Below are 10,130 nucleotides of genomic sequence, written 5' to 3' on the forward strand. Positions count from 1 at the left end.
GGCATGCAGGCCAAGCAAGGCCTGAGGAGACTTTTAGTGAGACCTCTGAAAACCAAAAATCCCTCAGTAAGATGTACCCGACTGTCTACTATCCTCAGCAGCGAGCCCAAGATGCTCTGGAACTCAATAGCTACTAGATACAAAACAAATGGCTAAGTGCCCAAACTGGGATACAAAGTGCCAAAACAGACTTAACACTGTGAATTTTACACAACTTAAGTTTCCAATTAAAAAGAACAAGGGCAGCAGAAAACAGAAATCCCAAACTAACTTTCAAAAAAATTTTTTTCTTTTTTTTTGCATGAAAGTGGAACAATAATCAAGTGGATGGAGTCTGAATTCCAAGTTTTCAAGTGAAGAGAAACAAAGACAGTTGCTTGAGACCTAGAAATCCAAGAAGAGAGCTTCAGATTACTGTGAGAGTAGTATTTTAATTGTGCTGTGCCTCGGGTAACCCAGGGAAAAGATTTAGTAAAAGAAAACACAGTAAGACTGAAAGCAGCATCACAATACAGATTTTAAAACATCAATGTTACAAATTAGTAACAAAAGGGCACAGGGTAGGTGTAGTGAACATGTGCTTTAGACAGTCTCCAGCCACTGGTCAGAAGAGGAAGTACTTTAAAGATAGCAGCCAGGCACATCATAGATTTTTAGCTCTCAAAATGCCTGAAAAGCATCCAAAAGTATTTCTACAGTGATTGTGGATGTTTGGTCACAAACAGGGTTTGACAGGCAAGAACAGACAAATGTCATAACAGAAGGTTATGACTGTAAAGGTTTCTCTGTAAAGCAAAATTTCTTAGCAGCATTAGGCAGCAGTAAGCGAAAAAGAATGGGGGAAAATAATTTTAAGTTTAAATCAGTCCAAGGATATATCTTCTTACACTGAAGTCAAACAGTGACAAATTAGGTATCAGCTCTCCAAAAATAAAAGGTACTCAATTTTATGCACTGGAACATAAAACACTGCATGAGATGTAAGTTCTCTGATGTACATCTGAGAGTCCTCTGGTGAATATATATACCAGGCACCACAAATTGATGAAATACCAAAGTTTGTAGTGTTACAAATTGCTACAATCTATTTAAAAAGTTATATTCCAGGCAGAAAAAGCCACTATTATGTTAATGCAAGTGAACTTACAGAGTTAAGCAGCCATCCTTCACAGAGACCTCACAGACATTACTTCACAACAGCAGATATAGTGAGCAACGCACCATTAATAAGGAGGCAAAATCACCTGGCTCATGCTGGCTTGAGCACGGACTCTGATATGATTTAAGCACAACAGAGCAAAGGAGCAAAACGATTTCATGCTCTGCCATGATAAACCATTTATCAGCTACTCAGCATTTGGAGTTAAAAATGCACCTGGCACTAGTTTTCTGTATAAATTTCCACAAGTATTTAAAGCAGCCTTTTTACACACATCCAACATTGCTTTTTTCACACATAAAGGATGCTCAAGGGAAAAAAGGTTATTCAGTAGTATCTTTAGAAACTAACAGTTTCTCAACATGTCAACTGAGAAGAAGCGTGGTACTCAATGTCTAGCAAAATCTGTAGAAAATGCACCCTGGCAAAATTACACTAGACTAACAGAAAAAACAAACCCCTTCCTTGGTTATTCAAATTGCTTTGGAAGAGAAATGCAATAAAAATATATGATGTAAATGAGATTATTATTTTCTGATTATTTAGAAGGATCTACTAAGGAGGCTTTATGAAGTCACTGGCATCTCTGCAGCAGCATAATGTTCCAAGCTAGCCCTTTCTATTAGAGGGCTGATGCCTAAAACTGTAGACTGGAACAAAGGGGTTTTTTCCCTTTTCCTGAAGGAAAAAAAGTGCTACATGACATAGAATACTACATGAGGAAGAACATTTAAGCACTACTAAATGCTAAAGCAATGAAGTAGAATCAGACCAAACTCCTACTGTGATACAGCTATTCCAACTTATGTATGAACACAGCATCCTCACTGAGTGGTAGTTGGGGTCTGATTAAACAAGCAAAAAGACCCCCAAGAACGATGAATCCACACAGAAGTTCTCAGATATCTGAGAATGGGGGATGATTTAGAAGAGCAAGTTACTGTGTCTTGGGTGCTAAAAATTAACCAAGGTGGCCCCAACAACAGGCTTAAATACAATCACTTGGCTGATGTAGAATTAAACATGGAACCAAGTATCTCACAAGTGTAACAGAAGAAGAAAAACTATTTGTTTTCACAAATACCTCATGTAATATTTTTCATAAATACTATTTCATTAATACTTCCATATTCACGCTCACCTTACTAGATTCCTAAAAGAAAAAAAATATCCCTCTCAAAACTACCAAACTCTAACACATCCATTTCTATACTTCGCATTTTCACACAAGCCTTGTATGGATTCACTTGACCAATGATAAGCCTCTGACCTCTTGAATTTAATCCGAGCACTCCATCCCTGTTACATCCTGATCTAAGACTAGTCCATTTGTTGACCAGGAATGCACACCTGCCTTCACTGACTCCCTGTTTTGTCAGTGCTGTTTTGTTGCTTTCAGTAGAAAATAACAGTCAGATCAAGTTAAGCATAACATCCTGATCTAAGACTAGTCCATTTGTTGACCAGGAATGCACACCTGCCTTCACTGACTCCCTGTTTTGTTGCTTTTAGTAGAAAATAACAGTCAAATCAAGTTAAGCATGTTCTGTTACAGCCAAACATGTCACCTTCTGTAACTTTTATTTCCAAACAAAATTAACAGCAAAGTCCTGATGAACGAGAAGTTATCTTCGCTATCGGTCTTTAGGAGGATTAGGATTCTTGCGTCTTCTATGATACCTAAAAGAAAAAAAATGTTGCAGTGAGCGCAAGCTGTGGACAGCCTTTATTTTTATTTTATTTCTGCCCCCAGTGAGTGATCTGAGGTTACACAAGGAAGTGAAATACAAGACACACGAGCACAATCCATCACCACTCATTAGATGTCATCTCTGTTGTTTGTGGAGTTACATAATGCTACTCATTTCTGTTGCTACATCTGCTACAAGCACGCAATAATCCAATCAGTTCTACAGCTGAATAGGCACAAAGGCTGCTGCTTATTCTTAATCCTTTGTGTGAAGTTAATTTTATTACATGGTCAGCCTTGCCTTTGGCTAAAACGACAAAGAAGTTCAAAGGAGCTGTGCCAGACTGTATGTTAAATAGTGTAATATTTTGTAGAAAAACTAAAAACCAAATTATTCTGAACAAATAATGAACCATACTTTCCTCATAATTATGCATGCTAAACAAGGCAGATCCTGTCTGATCTTCATCAAAGTGACAGCTACCCTTTGGTCATAAAAGTCCTATCTTTCCATTCCTTGTATCTACTCCCAAAGCACATTAATTAAAAAGTTTTCTGTGGACAACAACAACAAAAAAATTTGCCTGTATTATGTCTCCGTAGCTCTAAAATTAGCAGCTATTGAAAGATGGTGTAACATGGAGTGGAAGGGTGTAACACACACCAGAATGCTGCTTGTTTACATTAGTATACCTGAATGCCCAGAGTTCTTCTTTAAGCTCAATCATGTATAGGTGCACCTCTCCTCCTCCTCCATTTCTGAATACAAGGCACACCAAAGAGCACTTTTCACCATTCCAAATGAAAAACCTCTACTATTAAGTTCTGAGAATCATCCCATTGAGATTGCTAAGGAATAGGCAATGCATGTTTCCAAGCTGTATTTGATTATGTCCATTGAGGGTATTTTACATATTAGATTCTGGTATGGAACTTAGTAAATGACTCAAAGCAGTAGCTAACTGGATGTATGAGAAATTTCTACACTGTCACATATTTTACAGAAAAAAAGTGGCAAAGTCTATCAAAGGAGCAATGTTTAAAAAACCCTCATTAAATACAGTCTTCCATTTACCCAACACTGCATTGAAAATTTTATGTAGCAGCCCAAATGCTAGAGGTATCTTGTCTGACGTAACTCATCCTAGGTTGAATCTGGTCATTAAATTATTCCTGTATTTCCCTTTACTTCCCAAAGAACAGACAAATTGAAAATACTTACTGTCCCACAGGATACCAACGATGTTTTGTTGTGTAAAACATTTTGCTGAGCTCTTCAATTGTAGGACCTCTACTGTTCTTTAGCTCGTTTTCATTCAATCTGGATTTTAAAACTTGATCAAGGTTTTCTTCTTTATTATTCACTGGATCTGGCCGTGGTATGGGCTAAGAAAACAGCAATGTATATGTATGTCCTGTTTCTCCTTGTTTAATTTAATTGAGAAAGTAAAAAAGCCAAGCTACATAAGAGTAATCTGTAATGCTATCTAACAGCTGAAACAAAAAAAAAATACAGAAAAATACCTGCAATTGCAGTGGCTGTTTATTGTCCCCACCTTCCCAGCTCGAATGAAACCATGCCACCGTGGAGCAGGTATGTCTAGACACACCTATTTACCCCAGGTTCTAAAGCTGATGACCCTACCCCTAAAACCAGCATTCCTCCAGTCAATGTTTCAGATCTCAATCTTATAATTCACTAGCTGAATCATCAGCTTCAGTTCCACTAACACAAAAGTATCCACACCATTCCCAGTCAGAATTTTATTCACAGCAACCATCTGTCACTATGATATTTTATGAAAAACCTTTGCCAGGATTTTTCTCCTATTCTAGCTGAGAAGCCTCAGAAAAGAAATGTAAACAATAACTATCTGATGGCTGTGGAATGTGCTCTGGACGTTGTTTACCAACAGGTGCATCTTTCAGTGGTCCATGTGAATTGTTTCTACTTAATGACCAATCATGGTCCAGCTGTGTCAGACTCTCTGAGAGTCACGGGTTTTTATTATTCATTCCATTCCTTTCTAGCTTTCTGATGGATCCTTTGTCTCTATTCTTTTGAGTATAGTTTTAGTATAGCATTTTAATATAATATAATATCATAACATAATAAATCAGCCTTCTGAAACATGGAGTCAAGATTCTCATCCTGGGGACCCTCGAACACAATAATCATTGCTAAAAATCTTTTAGAGGACATGTACCTTTGAGAAGAATGTCACTCCTAATTTTTTATGCAACAGGTAAGACCAAGTTGTTTGTTTCCAATTGAAAATGTAACTACTCTACTATTACAAGTATTTTCCCTTCTTTTAGCCTTTTACACTTGTTTTTCTTGAGGTATGTGCAACTGACAGATTTAAAAATATTGCTATGCAATTTGCAGGCAAAAAGTGCTAAAATGGTTTAGGTTTCAATGGAGAATTTTCACACTGGGTACTTCAGCAACACAGCTGCCAGCCGCGGTATTTCACTAGCACATGAGAACTGGAAATTCAAACAAAAAGTGTACTCTAGAAAAATTTATCTAGGTGTTAAACCACAACACTACATTTATTTTCATCAATGTAAACACATTAAAAGTACTACTGATAGATAAAAATTAATATTTAAAGTTCTTTGTGGCTTTTATGAACTCAGTGCTGAATGGAACTTAAAGTTCAAGTTGAAAACAGTAGCAGCAGTATTTCTGTGTATTCTCTTGTGCAGTAGGACATGTGAACCATAACCTGCATTCCAATCATCCTCTCTGAGTAGTACCCATGTAGACAGACACTATTTTCTCTGTAGTGCACAAGTGTTTTAGTACCTTGTTTAATTCTACTAAAACTTCTGTATGCTGTGATACCTGAGCTTTTCTCACTCTACAACCTTCCCTCAATTCACCTAAGAGTAAATTCCTCCTTGTGGCAGCAGCTATATTCATCAGTCATTTACTTCACAGATGTGCTGATCACATACTAAAAAGTATTTCAAATTAAAAAACGTGCTCTAAAGACTCAAACCTATGAATTACTAAATGCCTTTACAAGAGTAAGAAATATAAATGTGCACACTTGGACGTACTTTTGTATGCTCGTATGGAATCTCAAGCGAAGGGTGGTAGCAGACAATTGTCTTCGAATCGGATGTCACTGCAAGTTCCACTTTGCTATAAAAATTAAAAAAAAACTCATAACTTTCAGAAGTACTGAACAGCTGAGCAGCTCATGTCCCAAAGAAAACTGGATTTGACCCTGCATTTATGAATCCTTAATAGTCTTCTATAAAATAAAGGTCACAAATATTTGATCCAAACCTCCAAGTTTTTGTTTCCTCAGTCATCTTCCTTTTTTAATGGAGAGGAAAAAAGGGGCTAAAATAAATTATTAAAATAGCTGGAAATATGAGTTGGAAAAAAAAAATCTTAAACACTTAAATAGTTGCATATAAAACTCTGAACAGATGGGGATAATGATCTCTAGGGCAGCATGGCTTTGTAAGATGTATGGGATCTGTAATGAAATAACAGGAAACAAAGCTCTGTTTGGGGTTCTAACTTTTCTGTTATGTAGAAAATGCTGGACAAGAAGTCCTACTGAGAGTTTCATTGTGAGAATGTAACTTTTCTCACCTTCCTTCCCCTTCCCATGACACATTTAGCTTCCTAAAACTGTTGTGACATGAATTCAGTGTTTCTGACTATATTTGTACCATCTTTTCCCATTTCTACACAGATTTCCCATGCAGCAACACAAAAACATCTGGACCTTGTCTTAACAACAAGCATCAATGGAAATTACTACTCTAAGCTAATTTTGCTCTTCCACAAACAAAACTGCAAGGGTACTGGGAGTCATCAACATGTTTAGAACAAGTCCTGCATGACTTTTCATTACATTGAAACATTAACTTCACAATCATTACTATCAGAGACAGTACTTTAGCTGATATTATTAGATATATCCAATATTGGTAATAGATGTGTTTGATACTATTATATGATGACTTCAGGACAGAAAAAGAAAGTAGCCCTGGAATAAACTTTACAGGAAAAGGCCACACATCAAAGCACGTTTACATACCAATTGTAGTCTTCAGGGAGAACTGAGTATGTAGATTTATGGCAAGCATGATACACAGCTCCATCTGCAATAAAAATCCAAGTAAAGAACTCTGATGTAGAAACAAGCAGAGCTGTGCCAAATTAACAATGTTTACATTTTCAATTTTCATTGTGTCTTAATCAGGGATTATAATCATATTCAGTTTTAGACTAACATAATGCAAATACTCTCTAAACAGAAGTTCATTTTAGTACACAGCTTTCTAGCAGTGTAATCAAAAAATCACAGTATGCAGGCAGCTATGACCTATACTTACCTTCCTAGTTGCATTGTTTTCCTGAGTAAAACCACTATATGAACAAAACACCTATAGAATTCACCATTAGGAAATATCCTTTATATATGTAAAGAACCTTAGGACTTAGAGGGAAGGTTGTAATTTCATTCATAGCAATATTTATTATAAAAACCAAGAGGGGTTCTGACTGGATATGTAGAGAAATGTTTTCCTCATGAGGACAGCCAGCCAGGGGGATTCAGACTCAGGCAGGTTTGTGAGTTCTCTGTCCTTGGAGATTTCAAAGACCCAGCAAGCCCAGAGCAACCCAATATGACTGCAGAGCTGACCCTGCTTTGAGCAGGAGCTTGGATCACAGACCACTCAAAGTCCCTTCCCCATGGTTTGATTCCCATTTTTTAAATAGAATCAGAGAACAATTTGGAAAAGACTTAAAGATCCAAAAGTCCAAACACAATTAATATAATGTGTTCAATAGCCCCTCACACAGGAATCATCCTGTAGGCATTGCTTTCCACAACAATGCAGGTATGCGGGCCTGAGGCAGGCCTGGGATCTGCCTGGAGTTGACTTCCACTGAGAACCCCCCTCCTTTATTGCCACAACCTGAGACAAATCCACATGGAAGTTTCTGTGTCCAGTAAAGCTTTTTCAACAACTACGCTTTTAGAACAGAATTATGATCACAAGAAACAAGTCTTCACATGTTCTGAGCTTTCTCTTAAGTTATAAAAAGGTTTCAACTTTATCCGACATTATTTTATTTAGACCATCTTTTCATACAAGTAGGATTCTTCATGGCTGCTCCTACAACAGGGAGAGAGCATACATTGTGTCAAGACTGCAAAGGCTGAAAAAGCCAAGAAGAAACTTTTGTGTAGCTATTGTCCTCTCAGAAATATTTTAGATGCAAACTCTTAAATTCAGAATTACTGTCAGCACTTCCACTCTTCAGTTCTTCTAATTAAACTATTCTTAGTTATTAAGGAGTTGAGTTCTGGTAAACTTCAACTAGGCTGTATGTCTTCCTAAAATTTCTTTCCTTCCTTGCCTACTTCCCTCTAAAATGTAATATGTCTATTCTATTTTCTCCATTACTGTCTTTTCTACCACCTTTACTATCTTCCCTATGTCTTTGTATTGACATCTAAAACACGGACAAAAATCTAAGAAATAGTACTGCCTGTTTCTACTTGTTCTCTGCTTACGTTAAGTAATGACATTTTACTATAGCCTTTTCTCACAATTTTTCTAAGTCTGAAAAAATCAATTTAAATCTTCAATGATAATCAGTGGTAAGAGGGTAGTATTTACAAGCTAATCAATAAATTTGGGGAGCATCCTACTTGGACCATGAAAGTTTTAAAAGCACAAAAAAAGAAAAAAACCAAATAAAGATATCCTTTAGATTACTATTAGAATACAGCACGGACTGACAGACTTGATTCTCTGTTCAAATAGAAAAATCACTTCCATGTTTCCATTACTTTAAACAGTACAGGAAAGAGGTTCTCAAGGAACAGATTTTAAGGACTTCCACAATTTCATCACTACTTACTCTGCAGTGGGACCTGCCTACAGGTTGCTGCTGAACGCATCCAAAGGAGGCTGGACCATGCAGTTCTAAGTGACATTGCCATGGTGACAGCAGAGAGGAAACCAGTCCTGGACAAGACGGAACTCAAACAACTTTTTCTCTGCAGAACACCCTCTGAAAGAAACCAGTTTTGTAACTATTCAGCATACAAAAGACTAACAATTAAATTTCTTGAATATCTTAAGCAAAAAACAAATGTGCAACATAATTCTTCATTGTCAATTGTTCAGAAGTCCTTATCACTTAGGATAATGGTACCTGTCTCCTTAACAGTCAAAAATAGCACAAGACTTTATTTACTGAGAAAGAGTCTTTGAAGGTTCAACTTTCAAAAAAAGCTTCCAAGCCTGTGCCTTCTCACAGGCTTTTCTACTGGTACTCACCCACCGAAAATTTGCATCCTTCCTTCTGCACACTCCATAAAATTACTCATGAAATATGTTTTTCTTGTTAACAATAAATATATAATAACAGTAAATGTCATCAACCAGTACAAAAATAGAAATATTTACAGACTACACTTGCTGTAGTTAAAAAACTCTCCAAATGCAGTTAATCAGTTTCATCCATCTCAGCAATACACCTGAAAACTCAGAAACACCATTTCGAATACCTTAAATGTTACCCAAAATTTCACAGAAGCAGGATACCTTATGTTTTTACTGTCTATTGGAAAAAAAAATTTGCTTTAAATAGAAACTTACAATGAAACCTAAAAAATGTAATTGGAAACAGTTTAAAGACATACACGTTGAAAAAAAAAATAAACAAGAACCTTTCAAAAGTACTTCATATTTTGGGCTTCAGAACATCATCAAAAACGTGCATTTTCCAATTTCGACATATAATTATTCAGCATTCTTTTTATCTGTGCCAATGCTGCTGAAGTGAGTGGAGCACCAGCACTTACAGAGCTGCTCATAACTTGCCCTCAGAAGCTCATTAACAAAAAGGGTGCGAGGAACGCGGCGGATCCCGGTGCAAGGACAGGGGTCAGCCCGTTCCCGGCCCCACTGCGAGACCGCTCCAGTTGGAATGGAACAGTCCCATTCCTGGGACAGCGCACAGGAAACTCCAACGCGTGTGCCAGCGACACGCGGGAGCACGAAACCCGAGGCTTAGAACTAACGAAGACATTCAGCACTACAAACAAAGTCATTAATCCTCCAGAGCAAGCATGAGTACCCGTTACAAAAGTCCTGAGCGTGCCGCCCAGCGCCCAGCCGCTCCGAACGCACGCACTCTCGGCGGCCTTGCCCGGCCTCCCCCGCGGGCACCACCAGCCCCGCCGGCGGAAGCGGCGCCACGCGCCCGTTCCGGCTCCGGCGGCGGCTCGG

General features: G+C 37.7%; 1 protein-coding gene across 2 annotated transcripts; it reads right to left on the bottom strand.

Annotated features, from left to right (window-relative positions):
- Positions 1-365: 365 nt before the first annotated feature.
- Positions 366-10,130, bottom strand: MRPL42 (mitochondrial ribosomal protein L42). 2 transcript variants are annotated; one of them, XR_005955707.1, is made up of 7 exons: positions 9,979-10,130; positions 8,755-8,907; positions 6,917-6,980; positions 5,919-6,003; positions 4,072-4,235; positions 2,728-2,839; positions 366-384 (listed from the first exon to the last, which is right to left on the bottom strand). XR_005955707.1 is itself a non-coding variant. In XM_041474434.1 (6 exons), the coding sequence occupies exons 2-6, from the start codon at positions 8,834-8,836 to the stop codon at positions 2,794-2,796; spliced, it is 441 nt and encodes a 146-aa protein (XP_041330368.1). In that variant the 5' UTR covers positions 8,837-8,907; positions 9,979-10,130; the 3' UTR covers positions 2,724-2,793. The 2 variants fall into 2 exon arrangements, 1 of the variants encoding a protein (XP_041330368.1); XM_041474434.1 differs by lacking the exon at positions 366-384 and having other exon boundaries at positions 2,724-2,839.

This window comes from Pyrgilauda ruficollis, unplaced genomic scaffold, assembly GCF_017590135.1.
Source record: "Pyrgilauda ruficollis isolate IOZ18807 unplaced genomic scaffold, ASM1759013v1 scaffold32, whole genome shotgun sequence".
NCBI lineage: Eukaryota > Metazoa > Chordata > Aves > Passeriformes > Passeridae > Pyrgilauda > Pyrgilauda ruficollis.

Excerpts from the sequence above, each read along its gene's own strand:
- MRPL42 (XM_041474434.1), bottom strand. The coding sequence starts at position 8,836 with ATGGCAATGTCACTTAGAACTGCATGGTCCAGCCTCCTTTGGATGCGT. Across the intron at positions 6,004-6,916 it reads CTCCCTGAAGACTACAATTG|CAAAGTGGAACTTGCAGTGA; the intron begins GTATGTAAACGT and ends TAATTTTTATAG. Across the intron at positions 2,840-4,071 it reads CGTTGGTATCCTGTGGGACA|GTATCATAGAAGACGCAAGA; the intron begins GTAAGTATTTTC and ends TTTTTCTTTTAG.